The 18,221-nt window shown below is 50.2% G+C and overlaps 6 protein-coding genes across 6 annotated transcripts; 3 read left to right on the top strand and 3 right to left on the bottom strand.

Moving 5' to 3' along the window:
- Positions 1-126: 126 nt before the first annotated feature.
- AA0111_g8726 (hypothetical protein) lies at positions 127-1,261 on the bottom strand (the record flags this gene model as incomplete). Its single annotated transcript, XM_028655205.1, has 4 exons — positions 127-419; positions 470-679; positions 728-1,165; positions 1,216-1,261. 4 exons carry the CDS (start codon positions 1,259-1,261, stop codon positions 127-129), a joined length of 987 nt encoding a protein of 328 aa, XP_028503758.1.
- A 604-nt stretch (positions 1,262-1,865) lies between these two features.
- AA0111_g8725 (hypothetical protein) lies at positions 1,866-3,525 on the top strand (the record flags this gene model as incomplete). Its single annotated transcript, XM_028655204.1, has 2 exons — positions 1,866-2,034; positions 2,090-3,525. 2 exons carry the CDS (start codon positions 1,866-1,868, stop codon positions 3,523-3,525), a joined length of 1,605 nt encoding a protein of 534 aa, XP_028503759.1.
- A 93-nt stretch (positions 3,526-3,618) lies between these two features.
- AA0111_g8724 (hypothetical protein) lies at positions 3,619-5,395 on the bottom strand (the record flags this gene model as incomplete). Its single annotated transcript, XM_028655203.1, has 3 exons — positions 3,619-4,433; positions 4,498-5,073; positions 5,134-5,395. The coding sequence occupies 3 exons, from the start codon at positions 5,393-5,395 to the stop codon at positions 3,619-3,621; spliced, it is 1,653 nt and encodes a 550-aa protein (XP_028503760.1).
- Positions 5,396-6,441: 1,046 nt separating this feature from the next.
- Positions 6,442-11,036, bottom strand: AA0111_g8723 (hypothetical protein; the record flags this gene model as incomplete). Its single annotated transcript, XM_028655202.1, has 2 exons — positions 6,442-10,608; positions 10,659-11,036. The coding sequence occupies 2 exons, from the start codon at positions 11,034-11,036 to the stop codon at positions 6,442-6,444; spliced, it is 4,545 nt and encodes a 1,514-aa protein (XP_028503829.1).
- Positions 11,037-11,548: 512 nt separating this feature from the next.
- AA0111_g8722 (hypothetical protein) lies at positions 11,549-14,770 on the top strand (the record flags this gene model as incomplete). Its single annotated transcript, XM_028655201.1, has 2 exons — positions 11,549-11,575; positions 11,624-14,770. 2 exons carry the CDS (start codon positions 11,549-11,551, stop codon positions 14,768-14,770), a joined length of 3,174 nt encoding a protein of 1,057 aa, XP_028503755.1.
- A 1,423-nt stretch (positions 14,771-16,193) lies between these two features.
- AA0111_g8721 (hypothetical protein) lies at positions 16,194-17,600 on the top strand (the record flags this gene model as incomplete). The annotated part of the gene is made up of 2 exons (XM_028655200.1): positions 16,194-16,547; positions 16,602-17,600. 2 exons carry the CDS (start codon positions 16,194-16,196, stop codon positions 17,598-17,600), a joined length of 1,353 nt encoding a protein of 450 aa, XP_028503832.1.
- Between the last annotated feature and the right edge of the window lie 621 nt (positions 17,601-18,221).

The raw sequence follows: 18,221 nt of genomic DNA, 5'->3' as shown, positions 1-18,221 counted from the left end.
CTCGGTATGTGTTGGGGAAACCAGCATAGAACAATGACATCATCGCACCTCCTGTTCTCTGGACCCAGAAGAGTACGTGTATATTGTACCATTGAATTTATATCATTGACGCGCTCGTGCTAAGTTCTACGAACCACCTGTCTTCGATCCGGGCTTGTACGGAAAAGTCTGGCGATAGTGATTTGCAATATCTCTGCGGGTTGCGACCCAAACGCCTTCCTTCTCAGAGATATACTTCATAAAGTTCCTCAGACTCTCCGATCTTCCTGGCTTACCAGCTATTCGGGAGTGCAGAGGAATCGTCATCATCTTGCCGCCTTCTCTATACAAGCAGTCGAACGTATCTTTGAGATACTGCTCATAGACAGCACCAGCTGAGCTTACAAAGCCTGGAAGCATGTGGAACTTTCCATCGTTACCTATACCACCTTGTTAATTTGGAATAACCATACATGTGAAGTGTGCTTACAATCGTAATTGTACGGCATCATCAACAGGCCCTCCTTCTCTATGTCAGGCAATTCTTTCTCCCATGGCAGATCTATCCAGTATGGCGAGTCTTCGTTGTATACTTCCGAAGTATACAGCATCTTATGGCCCATCTCCTTCCACATGATTGGAAGCAGGCTAGCGGTATTTGGGGTTCCTCTACCAAAATACGCTCCTACTGGGAATTCGCCTGTGATCGCATCAGTTCCATGCACGATCGATATTGGGCGAAACATACCAGTTGCGGCCTCCAGAGCTTTGCAGGCCTTCTTGATATAAGCTTTGTCGTCTTCAAGCGAATAATCCCAAATGTCAAGCCATCTATACCCATGGGCACCGATCTCATGGCCTTCTCTTACACATGCCTTCGCGAACGTTGGGTTTCTCTCCATGGCAACAGCGATGGCCCAAAGAGTCATGTTCCAGCCGAACTCCTTCATGAGGCGAAGTATCCGCCAAGCACCACAACGACTGCCATACTCGTAGTCTTGCTCGCCGTTCAAGTGCCGCTGTTCTCTACCGCCGCCAGAAGGACCTTTCTCCCACAGGTAGGGTTCGCTGGTGCCATCGCCATCCAGTGGGTTGCGCTCGCCGCCTTCCTCGTAGTTCAACACGAAGGAGACTGCAATGCGGGCACCGTTTGGCCACTGTGCATCATGGCCATCTTCACCAAAACCTGGAAGAATGCTCAGTATATGCGAGAACGCACGCTATATGGGCTCGCACCTTCGAAATCTCTAGGGAGTTGTAGAGATTCCTCGACGTGGACCATGGCGGACAAATTCACGAAACGATGATAAAACCTAATGTTAAGACCCAAAAATGAACATGTGCTCAAAGTATATCAAGCTTCGAGAGCAGTATCAAAGTATGGAATGTTTCAAAGTCCACTCCACACTAATGACCCCGAACTGATATCACACCATTCTGACTGCGTCCTAAATGAGTTTCCCTCCACCTATCAATCACCTATCAACAACGGCGTTTCGGTTAGAATACAATCAAGACATTTTTAGGTAAAGAAAGCACTGTCAGTTGGGTCTTTATCGGAAGTGACCATTCCGACGACGATCAAATAGGCGTCCCACCAACCCCGCTTTGCCCTTATCGTTCCTTCCAACTTCGGAAGCCCACTCTGACAACCCTCAACGCGGCCGAGATTATTGTAAGCATGCGTTATCGATACATGAAGATGCTGAATCATGTGTCACGACTGTTTGTGTTCCAGCATCTGGTTGATGGCCCGCAATGGGCTTGCGCGCCTCCGATACTGGAATGGATAAACGGGCCCGCGAGACAGTTAGCTATTTGATGTCATACTGGCGTGTATATGTGAGCGTCACTGAGAACTCCAAGTCCCTGTTCTCTTACACAAAATGTCGGTTTTTTCGTTGGATGCAAACCACGGCAATCCGGTCACGAAAGAGACACTCGAAGCACTGTGCTCCCAGCTTGGGGTCAACATCGATGATAAAGAGAAGGAAGATTATCGTCGTTTGCTTGCTGTATTCCACGATGCAAGCGAACAATTGATGGCCATGGACGGTAGGGCATGACTCTTCTCTCTGCATATCGAAGTGAAGCTGACGTTGGTCTGTAGACTATGTCCCAATAGTTGACAAAGAACGCTTTTCTAGAAAAGACACCTACTTCCCGGAGAAATCTGACAATGCTCATGGAGCATGGGCATGGAAATGCAACATTGTTGACAAGAAAGCCAAAGGCAATGGTAAACTTCATGGTAAAACGTTTGCTCTGAAAGACAATGTTGCAGTGAAAGATGTCCCAATGCTACTAGGCACGAATTTCATCAAAGGATATGTTCCAGATGTCGATGCAACTGTCACTACACGTATCCTAGAAGCTGGTGGTCAGATTCTCGGTAAAGCTGTTTGCGAAAACATGTGTCATTCTGCGACAAGTCATTCGTCAGGCACTGGAGTAGTGGAAAACCCGTTCGCCAAGGGTTATAGCGCTGGCGGAAGTTCGAGCGGCTCGGGTGTACTTGTAGCACTGGGAGAGGTTGACGGAGCGATCGGTGCAGACCAAGGTGGTAGCATCCGCGTCCCAGCCGCCAACTGCGGGATCATTGGATTGAAACCTACCTTTGGTCTTGTACCATACACGGGATGTGGAAGTAACGAGCCCACAAACGACCACGTTGGCCCAATGACACGAACAGTGCTCGAGAATGCCGTGTTGCTGGAAGCCATCGCTGGCACCGATAACATTGACGACCGTTCCTTCGCTGCGCCCCATCCATCCAAAATACCCATCTACAGCTCCATCAGCAATCTTCCTAAGCACAAACCACTTCAGGGCAAAAGCTTCGCCATAATCACCGAATCCCTTTCAACACCAGCTCTAGACTCACGAGTGATCCAAACATTCCGCACCGCTGTCTCCAAATACACAGACCTCGGCGCCACGGTCACAGAGATCTCGATACCACTTCACTCCAAAGGCGCTGCAATATGGACTGGAGTATCAAAAGTCGGCGGCTTCCTCGCCAAAACCACCGGTTCGTTCGGACGCCGCGGACACCAGATGCTCGATTTAAACTCGTTGTTACATCCCATGGGCCAAGAAAACTGGAATGAAGCATACGCCTCGACGAAGAATATATACTTAAACGGTCTCTACGCTACGCAAAAATTTCCCAATCTCCTCGCCAAGGCGACTAATCTGTCTCGAAAATTGCGTGACGCTTACGATACGGCGCTCCAGCAATACGATATCTTACTTACACCTACACTGCCTTATGTAGCGACGAGTCATGCAAGCGTCGATGCGACACCGCTCGAGCAGATTGCGAAACAGATTGGATTGACATCAAACACGGCGCCATTCAACCAAAGTGGACATCCGGTATTGGCCATGCCGATTGGTATGTTGCCGGTACTAGAAGGGCCCGGAGTCGAGGAAGAGATCAAGTTACCGGTTAGCATGCAGGTTATTGGGAAGTGGTGGGATGAAGTGGGTGTTTTTGAAGCGGCGTTTGCGTGGGAGAGGGAGAATGACTGGAGAGGTATGTGATACGTTATTGTATATGGTCGACCAGAAGAAGACACAAAATACATGACGTTTCCCCCGACTCTGAACCCATCATCTAGATCCTAAGTCGCCATATCACCGTGGAAGCGGGATGACCTGTTCACCCACCCGTTGCTGATCATTACTCGTTTCAACAAGTTCGCTGCCACTATCCTGCCTTCCTATCATCTCCACCTTTTCCATAACCTCATCTGGTCTTTGCAATCCCCTATCCTTGATGAAAAAGCAGCCTAATAAACACAGTCCCATGAAGGGTACATTCATTATGAATACGGTGCGGCTCGCCGTCGCATACGCTTGCAATACCTGCACTATTTGTTTTGGATCTAGTGATGCAAAGTCCGGCGTATCATATGAAGAAAGTGCCAAGAAGTGGAATTCTTTCGGCATAACTCGGTGCAAGGAATTTTGCAGTGCAGCAGCAGAAATTGCAAGACCGACTGCACCGCCGAGACTGCGTATGAAGTTGCGGTTTGAGATGACGACTGCGCGTTGGGCTTTTGTGCAATGTGCTTGCAGTGCAACAAGTACAGGCTGGAAGACGGCACCGACTCCTAGTCCTTGGACAAAAAGTATGACGACCATAGCCCAAATGGGTGTGTCGCGGTTGAACATGCATGTCAAACCTACACCTAAAGTCCAGAGGAAGAACCCCAGCCAGATCACTTCGCCGTAGCGCTCGAAGCGCGAGATGTATCGTCCAGATAAAATTGAGGAAATCATTTGTGATGCGGTGAGTGGCAGCATTATGGACGCCGAAATGAGGGGAGAGAGGCGGCGTGCGTTCTGGAAGAAGAGGGGGAGATAGTATGTTTGCGAGTAGGCCACCACGCCAAAGAGGAAATTCTGAAGAAGCATGATGGAAACGGGACCGGATCTGAAAAGAGACACTGTCTAGCATCAGCAATGATTCGCAAAGAGCACATGTTTCGTAATAGGGCGACCAGAGCTTACATGGCATCATAGGCAATATAGCTACACGGTGCTCAATGTAGACGAACGTTATTATGCAACATCCTCCAATCGTTAACATGGCAACAACCATTGGTGATTCCCACTCGAAGTAGTCACCTCCTCCCGCAATAGGAATCAACAGCAATATCAACCCTGCACTTCCGAAGAATATGCCTCCATAGTCGATCCTCTTCAATACTAGCTTCATATCCGCTCTTGGTTGTTCCTTGGGTGTAGGCAGAACAACAAGACAGAGCATGCCGCAAGCCGCTGACACGGGGCTGACGAGCCAAAAAAAGCCTCTCCACGTACTCTTCTGTACAAACGCTGCAGCGATAAAAGGCCCAGATATGTTTCCTAGTCCTACACATGCACCTATCATGCCTTGCCACTTCCCGCGCTCTTTCAAGGTGACGATGTCGGAGACGATCATGGCAGAAAGCGAGGCTATCCCGCCGTTTGCCACACCTGATAGACCGCGGAAGACGTACAGCATCGTTGCGTCGCGCGAGAGACCACAAAGGAGGTCGGAGACTGTTAGAAGGGCAAGTGCTGAGAGAAGAACAGATTTCCTGCCTAGTTTGTTTGTTAGCTATTTTGCTTCCTTCACATTCCCACCAAAGCCAGAGGACATACCAAATAAGTCACTCATCCTCCCATACAGCACTTGGAATATAGTGTTGGCTATCAGCGCACTCGTGCCGGCCCAACTGATCGTGTCTTCTGCATTTAGATCACGTCCAATTGTGGGCAGGGCAACCCCGATACCAGTCTGGTCGACAAAACATATGAAATGCGATAATGCGAGTGCGGAAAATACGACGAGGAGCTTCTTGCGGGGGAGGAGGTTTGTTTGATCGAAGACAGCAGCTTCAGCTGCAATCTGACGAGCCTCCATGGCGTAGTAGCAGGTGGTGTGATGATGTTGTAGAAAAGCCGTGTTGGTGTAGGAATATGCTGTCAGGCCATCCACGTTCTTGTTGTCCGTCTCTAAAGAGAAAAGTGCGATGACCGGCAATACAGATTGTAGGATGCAAAAAACACCGCGTGTTCGTTGCGCGAGGGCTGTTGTGCAAATACGCTGAATATCATGGAAAACATGGTGTATGGAATCCAGTCGGGTCATCCACCATAATCGCGATATGGGACATCTTCGTCATCATGAGTACTCCATACATGGCCATCATATCCGTCGTTATTGGTGGGTAGCGCGGAGACGGTGCCGGCCTATGAGAAGGATGACCTTACAAGACTATGCGATTCATTACTGTTTGTAGTTGCGAAGAGGGTCTAGGGAACCATGGAATGTCGAAATGTTAGAATTGTTTCGGTACAAGTAGATTCCAGCGGTCCGACCCTATGGAGCTAAGGCGTACCTGCAGCGAGTACAACCATTCTGGCGATTTGGAGGAGATCGCGTGGTGAGAACCCTGAATGTCGCTTCCATGGTCAGTGTCGGTCTGGACCGAACGATAGCCCGTCACATCAGCACGAGTGGACCAGGGCTGAATTAACAGTCATATATATTTCTCTGTCCTACACTAAGTACTGGCCCTTAAACGCTCATTTCGCATCGCTAGCGTACATGGTAGAAAATCCTCTGATATGGGTGGAGAGTGCAACGACGAAAGCGAGACAGTATGCTGCTCTCCCGTGTACACTTTGAATGCAAGTAAATGCATAAATGAAATGGAACAAGGCTAAACGATTGGAAAGCACCGCGAGTGGCCTGAGCATAGACGTACCTCCGGTAAAAAACCACCCGCTTCCGAGAACACCGAGCTAAACAAAATCCTAAGCTAACACTTATGCCAGAAAGTTTGGAAGGCCGAGGCCGTGGTATCATGTAGAGAGTTTGACCGATCGTGTGTAGTAGTGACTCCACGCACGATGTCTAGATATATCCAGAAGACCTAAAGCCGCGAGCGACGAGTACTTCGTGACTCAGCCACGAGCGCGACCGCTGCGTCGGACAATAGGAGTACCGTTGGTAGCGGGAGTAGGCGAAGAGACCGCTGTAGCACCATTGACCTTTGCCCTGGTCGCTTTGGCTTTGGTCGCACTCTTTACAGACTTGGGCGGTGTGGCATCCTTGATCGGCTCAGCAGCTTTGCGTTTCTGGACAACCGGTGATGACTTGGCGCCATTCGTCTTAGTAGCGGCTCTCCCTCTCGTAGCTCTCTTCGCTGGTGTAGGCTCGGGCTCAGGTTCTGGAGATGGCTCTGGATCTGAAAGGTCAGACTGTTCAGCGGCAGTTTCTTGGTCTTTCTCAGCCTCGACTCCTGCATCATCCATCTCTACATCTTCTTCAGCAACAGGAGTAGGCTTGTCCGCTCCTTCTGCGTCTGATGTATTAGCCTCTTCTTCTTCTTCCTCTTCCTGGACCTCTTGAGCACCGGCTCCGATGTCTTCCTCATCACTTGATACTTCGACATAGCTCTTATGCACAGTACTTCGTCGATCGCTCTTTCTCCGTGGACCACTTGATGGAGCGACGCCACCATCAACGTCACTCGCATCATCATCGTCGCCAGCTCTCCTCTTCTTCTTTGGTGTTTTGACGGGACGTTCTGTCCTAGCCTTCTTTTCCTTGATCGGTCTGTCGCCCTTGGTCTTCTTGCGCGACTTTTCTACACCATCTGATGCCTTGCGCTTCTTGCTTCGAATAGCTCTCCGCACAAGCGGTTCGAGTTCGTCAACCAAATCTTCCCCAATCCATGTCTTTTTAGCGATCTCCTGCGCGCGATCGTGACTCTCCAGAGGTCGGAAGATACCGGAGGGCAACTTCATTTTCCCTGGCCATGATTGCATTGTCCAGTTGTTTTGCTCTTCCCACGATCGGATAAGAGCCTGTGCTAGATCTGACAAGATATATAGATTCTCGTCAGCTTGGCGCGAAGGGACAATACCATCCGCAACACCCTTGACGCGCTGAGCCACGTGGAAGATAAGTGACAGGTTTTCCTCGGTCGCCACGCATTTCAGGTAGTACAAGATATACTCTGACATGAGTTTTAGTGTCTCGTCTTCTGTGTCAAAGTCTGGGTGGTGAGCAAGTAGACTCAATAAACGAGCGAACACAGTCTCCAGTATGGTCTCTTTTCGTGCAGCAAAGGCGGCGCGACGTGCACGGATCCAGGTCATAGTGCTGTTTTTGATAGTCTTCTCAGGCTCATGTGCGAGGAAGAACAGGATAGTGTAGAATCGGGGCGGCAAACGACCCTGACCAAGGTACTTCATCAGTTTATCAGCGAAGCCCTTACGCACTTGCGTACAGGGGTCGTGTGTGACCAGGGCTAGCTGTATAAAATCTGCGGGGCTCAAGAAAGGATCGAGGCGCTTGTTGCAGGAAAGCTTGAGTAGGGAGTTGGCGGCAAGAAGGCGCTGGCGCGATTTGTGTCCTGCTGGAGTGCTGTCATCCGCTGCGCTCTCACCATTGTTCTTCACATAGCGATTCAGCAGCTTATATGTGTCTTCCGCAGCATCCTTGAAGTTGGCATCGGATGGTAGGGAGCGTAAGCGGTTGACGAGGATCTTGACTGCCCAGGACCTTCCTTGAATGTCGTCGTCTGGGACCTCCATCCATTCAGCATCTGCATCGGCTGTCGCTGCATGCGGTTTCTGCAGAACTTCCTTGATGGCGATCTCAACGATAGCATCCATATCATCCTCGCAATCTGACTGGGCCAATAGAACTAGTTGACTGAGTGCAGCCAGCTTTGTAAGCCAGTGAGCACCATCGTATTGGAAGCTTTTGATGCTCTTGGTAAGTATTTCCTTTGCATGCATCTCCTTCTTGTCGTCGCTGTTCATGATGATAGTGATTGCATGCTTTGCTGCCTGTGGAGGGCTGCCGTAGAACGCAAAGTTCAAGAAGCTCTGTACCAACTTTCGACTGTCCTTGCTATTCATCGGTATGTCTGTAGGGAATTTCTTTGCAAATGCAGCGCAGGCCTTGAGATCATCAACCGCACCAGGAGGGTTGGGCTTCGTTGCGGTGGGTGCTTCACTTTCAAGAGTCTTACAGAGATCCTTCACGTGAGTTGAGAAAACCTTGGGATGCTTGGTAGAGATCTCTTTCAAAAGCTCGTGAGCAGTGGCACCGAGACCTTTGTCATCAGTACGGGTGTATTCGATGACAGCTGGAACGTGACTCTTGTTGTAGCATAGTAAGCTCACACGGTAGAGTAGTGGGGTCAAGGTGTCGAGCAGTGAAGAACCTGGCCCATCTTCGATCCTCTTTCGAAGCTCTTTAATGGACCTGAAGACTCTGCGGTAGTCACTCGCTGGATCCATACAGAACCGTATAAGGGTGTACGCTCTGCGGTCATGAGCTTTGGCGAATTTCCATAGGTCGTCTCTAACACGAGTCGGATCGGGCAACGTTTTTGCGTAGTAGGCGATGAGGCCTTCGAGATTTGTCTTGACGTCCTTCTCACCCTTTTCAGTAACACCACCGTTGTAGTCTTCACACAGCTTCAGGAAGTGCTCCATGTACCTGGCACCAGGGCCCTGGTTACCTTGTTTGGCGAAGAAGACTTTCTTTGCCTTCTCTTCCAAGCCGTTTACAAGTACAAGCTGCCTTTCAGTCCGGATCTTGTCCAGATCTGCTTCGGTATAGCCCTGTTCGGTGTTTGCTTGGCTGTCTTTTACGACTTGTGAGTTTCCAGCTGGCTGTGCTTTCGCTTTCATGGGAGGATACGCAAGCGGAAGCAATGAGTCGTAAAGTGCGAGATCGACTTGCACGTTGATTTCAGGGTCGTTCACGTAGCAAGCTTCAAGAATGCGTGACGGGATTGGGCCAAGCAGGGCCTTGATGCTGTCATCGCCTTCCGCAATGGCACCAGATGCCACACCCCATATCTTGCCGAGAAGCCTCATAGACTCGGAATGAATAACATTTTTCTTGTCCTTTACGCGATCTGCGAGATTGGAGAGGATGGACCCTGGTTCTGCCATGCCGCCGTTGCTGCCGAGTTTACGAACGATGTCGTTGAACTCGAAATGTGCAACTGCTTTGACGGCCGCTAGACGCACCTTCTCGTCGCTATCAATCAGGCATTCACCAAAGTACTTGAGCAACTTCTGTTCTTCTTCAAGATCAAGACCAATGCCACCCGCTGATGTCATCAGTATGCGACCGATGCCGGTAGTCCAAGCAGCGCGAATGATGGCGGATTTGTCGTTCTTGCGCTGAAGAAACGAGTGATATGCTACAGGGTATTGCGTTGGAAACGAGTTGATGGACACTGGTGTGGTAAGATAGTCGAATGGTCGGGCTGAGTCAGAGCGTGATAGACTCTGCGAAGGATAGGCCACTGGGTCCATATCGGGCGGAGGGGGTGGACCAGCTGCGCCAATGCCTGAAATCATGTCGCCGAATGTTTCAGTGGCAAGCTGACGAAGCTGCACGTTCTCCGTAGCAAGCTCATCTTGTAGATGTGGGATGATTTCCTGGAGCACACCGGGACAGCACTTCCACAGCTCACGCAGTAGCCTGTGTGCTTTGTGTGCCTCGTTGATGTCATCCTCGGAGGGGCCGCGAGGGAGGTCGTCGTCGTCATCCTTGGAATGGCCTTTGTATGTGGTTCCAGCATTCGTGAAGTCTACTATGACTGAGCTGAAGTAGTTGCCAATGAGACGAGCCATCTTCTCTGGAAAAGAATTGCAGACGTTCTTAGCCATATTGTAGGCGGGTGGTGCCTCTTTGCGACGTAGCGTAGATTGCTTCGCGTCGATCTGCACATTCTTCTTGCCTTTGGTGGAAGAGCCCAGTGTGATTGGGTCTGCCCACAAGAACTGTGCTACAACGACATCCACGACGTCATGTGTGACTGCGGGTGCTTCGTCTATTATGGTAGAGAGGATTTCGGTCATGTTGTGTTCGATGTTCTTGCTCAGTTCTTCTCCCTTGGACGATCCAGACAAAACGTCGAAGCAGGTTGTGAAGAGGGCCGCGGTGAGCTGGTCGGAGCCCGGAATCTCGTTGATGAGCAGAATACTCTTCCATTCGGCGAGCGATCGGAGGATGTACATGTGCTGGCTGTTGTATGGGTGGGTGGGGTCTGCGAGGAGCGGCAGCAGCTTGAGGATGATGACGGAGAAGATTTCCTATGGCATTGTCAGCAGCAGTAGATGATGTGCTGGGCTATGCATCATACCTTGAGCTTGGATGCAGGGTAGGGCGCATCCGGCGCAAATAGCTTCAGCATGTCGACAATGCAGCAGACGGTCCGCGCGCGCACGCCATTGTCCTTGTGCTGCAAGAGACTCTGGTGGGCCAGCGACTCTGCGACGGGCATGAGCGAGTCCCTGTGCGCCTCTTCCTGATCAATTGTCCGCAGTTCATCGTGCAGCGCCTCGAGTCGCGTCAAGAGGTCGCTCACGCCAATCTGCTTGCCGGGCCGGCCAACAAGCGTTTGCTTGAACTTGAGCTTCTTCAGCCCACCTTGCACTGTTTCCTCCTGTTCCAACTCCTGCTCTTCTTCTTCGACCACCTCGGTCGCCGCGGCCGCGCTCCGCCTACTGCGCGGTGCCATGTCGCGTGGCTGCGCGTGGGCGGTGACGTGTGGAGATGGTGTGGCGGCTATGTATTACCGCTACGATTGCGCGCGTGGGAAAGCGATCGGAGGCGCACGCGGGTGTCGAGTCGATTAGCGACGCGGTGATGGGAATGTCGTGACTGTGTTGAGGGGATGTTGGAGCGACTTTCTGAGCAGTGACGCGCTAGCCAGTGATACGCGACTGACTTCCGCCTGGATCGTGCTCCACCTGCATCACCGTCGCACCCGCACCACTGGGCTTGTTTTCACCCGCCACCCCAATTTTACTTGGGACTCCGAATAAATAAAAAGTACGTCCGGATTGCCTTGTCGCATTGGTATCGATGCTGGGTCTGATCATGTCAGCGATGCTAGTGCTGATACATTCACCGCGCCCGCACGCTTGAACCATATCAGGAAGGATCCGGAACTCACGATCTAAACGAGTATCCGACCTACTCGATCCATATCAGCTCATAGTCGTAAATTTTGCGTGAGACGAAGACAAAATGGAGAGACAAAAAACTTTCCAGCGGGTAGGCAGAGTTTCTAAACTTACCAACCTTCGCTGACCTCCCCTGTAGCTAAAGCAGCCTTGCATACAACTGCTACAAGTCACCGCAAGTATCTCACAAAACCCAGGCGCTCGGAAGGAGCTGATACAGGCGCTCAACGCTCTACTTACTACCCTCCGGTCTATAACTGGTAGCCCTGGTCTACTGGACGCAAAACTTACCGAATATGCTTTTGTCCCAGTATCTCAAGTGCTCAGAATCTCTCGACAGGTTCCAGTCAGAGCACTGGAGCTTTGCTTGGAATGCATTTCAACCTTGCTATCCGCTGGCTGGGGAGGCGGCCTTGAGCCTGCTCTATCAGGGCAACTCCTCATCCTTTTTACGTTCCTGGCCAAACCTTCATCCACAGAGAACGGCATCTCCGCTACTTCAGAGGAGCTGCAATCATTGGCGCTTAGATGTGCGTCCGAGCTGATGACTGAGACGTCGCGCACGAAGCAGGGTCGAAAAGCTATAACTGCGACGACCAATATACCTGCCCTAGGCGAAGCTGTACTAGTCATGCTCGAAAGTCTTACCAATAGCAACTCGAATAACGTCAAGTTCCAGGCTATATGTGCGCTCAAGGGCACCATCAGCGCGATCGATGATGATGATGCTCTCGCCAGCTTTCTACCTAGGATGGTCTCGTCCTTGACAAAGGTATTGACACCGAGCAGCAGCAACCGACCCGGCTTTCGCGTTGTCGAGCAAAGCTTGGAAGTACTTGCGACACTTCTTGTTCGTCTGCTCAGTGATGCGAAAACCAAGGACTTACCCGAGACAACTCCATCAGATAAGTCGGGGAGTATCACCACAACGTCGCGATCGACCTCGTGGCTACAAGCGACTTCCTCACAGGTCAAGATCGCGCTTGCAAATGTGTTCAAGCTGAGGGACCATGATAAGCCAGAGGTTCGGCAAGCTCTCTTGAAGCTATGTCTTTGCATCGTGCAGGACTGCCGTATATCATTATCACTTTGCACAAGTATGGCTACCGAAACCATCATAAATCTGGCGGGACATGAAGGCTCTGACGACACGATTGAGAGTCAACTAAAAGGACTCTTGTCCGCAGATCAGACCCTTTCTGATCTTTTACGGGAAAGCCTGCACGGTTGGATCGTAGCGCTACCTAGGCTAATGCGATCAAAAGACGACCGTAGCCGCCGTCGAATTATACACCAAATTTCGGTGTCGCTTCGACTATTTGAGCAAGATCCGACCATCTTGGATGACCGACTCACTGATAGTCTAAGAGATGGTGTTTCTGCTGTATTTTCCGATGCAAAAGGCCTAGAAGAGCTTAACGAACACCACCAAAGCTCGATCACCGATCGCACACTGGAGTTGAGTTCCACGAAGTCGTCCTCCTTCCCTCCAATAAGCCTGCGGTATAAAGGCCAGGACGACATGATGACAGAGTTCAAAGTATTAGTTCAGGAGCTCGCGCGATCGAACTCGGCTCTGACGGTTGCTCAAGGACTGACTAGCTCCATTGATCTTGGACCAACTGAGGTCCGCTTGGCAAGCTTCTGGCTGTCAATCAACTTGGTAAGGGACATAGCAACGATCAACCCATCCGTCGATGATTTCATGGATTTGGGGACACCAAACCCTAGGGAAGAAGTCCTGGATGACTTGTACTCACAATCTCTATCACTACTCAACCAGCGAGATTCGAATACAGACAACCCTTGGCAGTTTTATGCATTGGCATTGGAAACTGTAGCTCTACAGGCGAAGCAGTACAGAACTGAATTCCGCCCTGAGTTGAGCGAAGTACTCTATCCAGTGCTTCATCATCTTGGAAGCTCGAATAGCGCACTACGTGAACATGCCCTAGTCTGTCTCAACACTGTCGCGGAGGCTTCAGGATATAGCAACGCAGGGGAGCTCGTGATTGCAAATGTTGATTACATCGTCAACGCTGTTGGCTTAAAGTTGGCCTATGGCGATGTCTCTCCTCAGGCTCCGCAGGTTCTACTCATGATGATGAGACTATGCGGTCCATCTCTCTTACCATACTTGGATGACCTTGTGGATAGCATTTTCAACGCCTTGGAGAGATACCATGGGTATCCCAAACTCGCAGAGCTTCTGTTCTCTGTACTTCAAGGCATGACAGAAGAAGGTATCAAGGCGCCACAACTCGCGTTGACAGCTGGGGATGAGAAGATCCAAACAAAGCACCCGAAGAGAACGGCCACGATGGACGACGTAGTCAAAGCGATTCAGAGGTTAGATGCTGACACACGAAGACTGGAGGAAGAAGAGAGACAAGCGGCGAAGATATCGTTCCCAGAGAAGCCCTGGAAGGAAGAAAAGAGCTCGGAGAATACCAACCCAGACGATCCAAACGAGGAAGATGATCATCCACCTCCACCTCAGACTGAAGAGCTTCCCCCTCCTGCGCCTCGTACCTTCGCCATCATCCTGAAAATCTCCGAGCTCACACAACATTATCTCACTACCACCTCGCCAACTCTCCGGAACTCTCTCTTGTCTCTTCTTCGCACTACCATACCCGCCCTCGCAAAACACGAAAACTCATTTCTCCCCCTTATCAACACGCTCTGGCCTGTGTTGGTACCTCGATTACAGGATCCGGAAGCATATGTAGTATCAAATGCGCTAGGCATCATAGCCTTGATGTGCGAACATGCGAGAGACTTCATGAGGACACGGGTCGAAGACGCATGGGATCTCTTCAGAAAAGTCTATAAGCGAACTAAGGAGCATGACGATCGCGGCAGGGGCAGCAGCTCCAAATTCACGTCACTGAAGATTACGGGTATCGAAACTGGTATGACGAGGCTGTCCATGGAGTCGCAACCTAATGCCGATCTTTCGCGACCAGAGCTGTATGTCGATGCACCTACACGCATGATTTGGAATAGCCTGGTCTTGCTGCTATGCGCTATCGCTAGACATGTGACGGTTCGTGACGAGCGCTTCGAGGAGATGCTGGATATGCTAGACCCCGTATTGGCGAGAAGCGACGTACGCGAAGCGCTGGAGTGCAGCAACGCCGACACAGTCTGGCTACGACTATACAAGAAACAGAAACAGACTGAGAAAGTTCAACAAACCCGCTCGGATGCTTCAGAAATGGCACATGGGCTGCTAAGCAAAATACCCACTGGCAAATCACATTGGCAGTTCGTTCGACTCTGAAGCAGAAAGAAAAGATACAAGGTTCTGGCGCTCGAATATCAATTAAAAGCTTACGATGGCGATGTTTGGGCTGAGTGTTCATGATGCAGAGACTTCGTGTGGGGAGCCGCAGCAGCAATGCGACTAAGCTGCTGTGTTGAAGGACTCTTGTATGACCACACAACAGTCGTGGCTAGATAGCGATTGGGTAGTTTGAACTCAAGCACTAGTGTCTACGCTTACCGGTCCGCCCCTCGGGCTTGCAGCATATACCATCCATCCCTTCATCTTTGCTCCTGGTCAATCAATGGAGTTTTTTTCCGCTGGAATCTTGGGTCGCTAATCAATCTGCAGTGTGCAACTGTGGGTTGCATCTCGATCATTATCGCGGAGATGTTTGCTCGCACTACTTGTTGCGTACCGTTCAGTATCGCGATGTTCAACAAATCATAGGAGACGACCTACCTCCCTTGTCGGGTAAAGGGAAAAAGGCAAAATCGTGGTTGCTTCGGCATCAAAATAGTTTGTTTAGTGTGGATGTGCTGGAAGGATGGCCGTCTTAACCTCACAGCTTGCACTGCGCTTGGCCGAATAACTCCATTGCGAAGATATTGCAGCAATCTGAAACGACAAGTGTGTTTATGTCTAGCTCTGTAAGCTCTGGTGACAGCCTCGCGCCCTTAAGTTGATATAAGTCATATACTAATCTCAAATACATCTTGCAGGAGGGGCCAGATAAAGCTCAAGAGTGAGAGATGTTTTCGCATCCAGAAGAACTTTAGGAGAAGGAAGAAACTGCTTAGGTGCATTCACAAGATGGAAACGGTTGGAGAGGCGAGTTCCATTGACTCGAGTCGTGACGGATTGGCGACCGATAATTTGCTTCTTACCTAGCCACGCACTTGATAAATCAGGCAAATGGCACAGAATGGCCTTGCTTAGCATCTAAATTTAGGAGGTGTTATTGCCACTGAATTTGGTATTCATGCTCTTTCTCATTGGAGGGAATCAACTGTGGTGGCAGATACATGGAGTTCCAGCGTATCGCAATACTTCTCACAGCACCATGACCTTCTCAATGTCTTGTTTGACCGAGTAAAAGGAATATGGCTAGCACCGGTGGCTTGGCTTCCATCTAAATCTAGATCCCATAATTGTTGAGTTCTACGTCGGTAGCGGCTCAGCCTCCATGTAGCTCAACGTTGGTTGGCTATCGTTTTGGGGCTTGCACCCCAGCTGAACGAGAGGTTATGCACGATATGTATAGGCAGGCCAGCTGAGTCACGAGGTCTTTTTGCTTGGTACAAATGCTAGCTATGATCTCTTGCTATGCTGCTTCATATCCTTCTCAGAAAAGAAGTAACGCGTTGTCTTGTGAAACAGTATCGAATATACCCATCCGACACCTTTGAGGAGCGTTTCATCCCTAATTTAATAGGCCAAAATGAATGCCACGTCACTACTCGACTTTGGATCGCCCAATTTCAATTTTACAAATTGCTCGTCGGCGGTCTCGATCTGGCTGTACTTGCAGCCAGTCGTAGATACCGACATGATTGCGCCCAACGACGATTACAGAGACCCGCACAAAATCTATGAGTATATCATCGAAAGCCTTGATGGATATCTGCAACATAACTCTATTCAAAAACCCCCTATGACGGACGAATTCTGGGCGTGGACTCAGAGAGATAGCAAGCTTGATCAAACCGCTGCGGAGTACGCTTACGGAACATGTGTCCAAACTCTGTGCCGGGCGGTCGGCTGGAAAGGCAATCCTGACATGGTTGGCATCGGGGTACGACTTAACCTAACATAAGAGATTTCGTGTCGATCAAGCTAACTCGCGAAGATGCTAGTCACCTACCTGATGCAACAGCTACTTATCTCGCTTTACCTGTACCCGATTGTCAGGATCCGTCTTGGAATAAAGCCGAACAGGACAGATAGAAAGTCATTCATCTCACGAACTTTGCTCGCAATGCGACTATCGACTACGGCCTTCCTTTCTGCGTCTGCTGTATTCTCGATAGCTTTGCTGTTGGCATCCAATATCACTATGGCGCAACAAGAGTCGACATCGGTTCTTGCAACGTTCGTCCTAAGTGCTGTGGTGCCTCTCAATTCAGTTTTCCCTGTCATTATACTACAGCTGGCTACACCGGGTACGTTTCGGCGTCTGAAAGGAAGGCTTATGCTATGGGGAGTAATCGACGTGCTTATCCTGGTACTGGTGATTCGCGGCATCTTCGTGCTTGTAACGACTATAGCCGAAGATAGTATGCAAATTGACGGTGATCCAATAGGCCAGAAGGCTTGTGTGGACATGGACTTCGCGCCTTGGGTTTATCTTTGTTGGGCGACCGCCGCTCTTTTGGTAATCGGTCTCACTGTCTTTGTAGTAGGCTCTCTTCTTTCCGTTCTGCGCCACCGGCCATCAGTATTCGTACGGTTCCCGTCATGGACGTCATGGACCATCCTTTTCGTCTCGTTCTTCGTCATGCTGTTCTTCAACATTTGGCTCGTCTATCTAACCATCCGGATACGATCACGCGCTGGAGCCCATAACAAAGATAGCGAATGGACGTTTGGACAGATCCTGGCGCTCGCTACCTGGGTGCCCTTCCTAGCAGAATTCGCATACACGTGGTTGGAGGAGCCGGAGGACGCGTTGAATGGAAGGTTACCGGCACCATACGAAGTCGTAGTCGCATCAACGGTAGATGATGCGTTTGGTACAGCACGACCGGGCATCAAGCAAGCACAAGGTCAGTTCCAACGGCTTGCAGCAACAGATTTGCCTTCGTTCGAGTCCAGTAAAGCTTCGACCTGGCCGTTCAAGACACATTAACGTTCAAAGACTTGCTCGCGTTATTCTAATACGCTGATTTTGTGTCATAAACGGGCGAGTGGTGGGAAGGTGTTTTGACATCTACTTTATGTACCTCCAGAATCATCATGCAACCCCTTACAATGGTACGATTGAGCTTTTATCTATGAAGACTGCAGCCATAAATCCAAAAACGGAGATGTATTCCCATAAGACGAATACGGTGTGTGATAGCCGCCTATAGGTAACCTGACCGAGTCAGTGTTAATGTCTCTGCAGGTGTCACCTAACGACAGAACCATACCTAGGTAGGGATGTATTCCGCGCACAGCGACAACACCTTGTCGATGTCTTCCTGCATTCATAGATAAAATTGAGGTGAACAAAATCCGTCTAGCCCGTCTGATTGCAATTCTGGATTACTCTGGATCTTGCTTCCTGGTAATCAAGTGCACCAGGCACGGCTAATCCCGCCTCAACAAAGATGTCACTCTCGAATAATGACAGGGGGTCAGATGCCCTAGGTATTCGTGCATACGGTATCTCATCGGCTCTTTGCACTGGTCTAGAAGCTATGTAGGAGATTAGGGGTGGAGAGCGACGTCATTAGGCGGCTCTAAACATCTTCGTTCGATGTTGCTT

Source organism: Alternaria arborescens (genome assembly GCF_004154835.1).
Source record: "Alternaria arborescens strain FERA 675 chromosome Unknown contig_22, whole genome shotgun sequence".
Lineage (NCBI taxonomy): Eukaryota > Fungi > Ascomycota > Dothideomycetes > Pleosporales > Pleosporaceae > Alternaria > Alternaria arborescens.
Note: the sequence above shows the minus strand (reverse complement) of the source record. Positions and strands in the feature narration are given on the sequence as shown.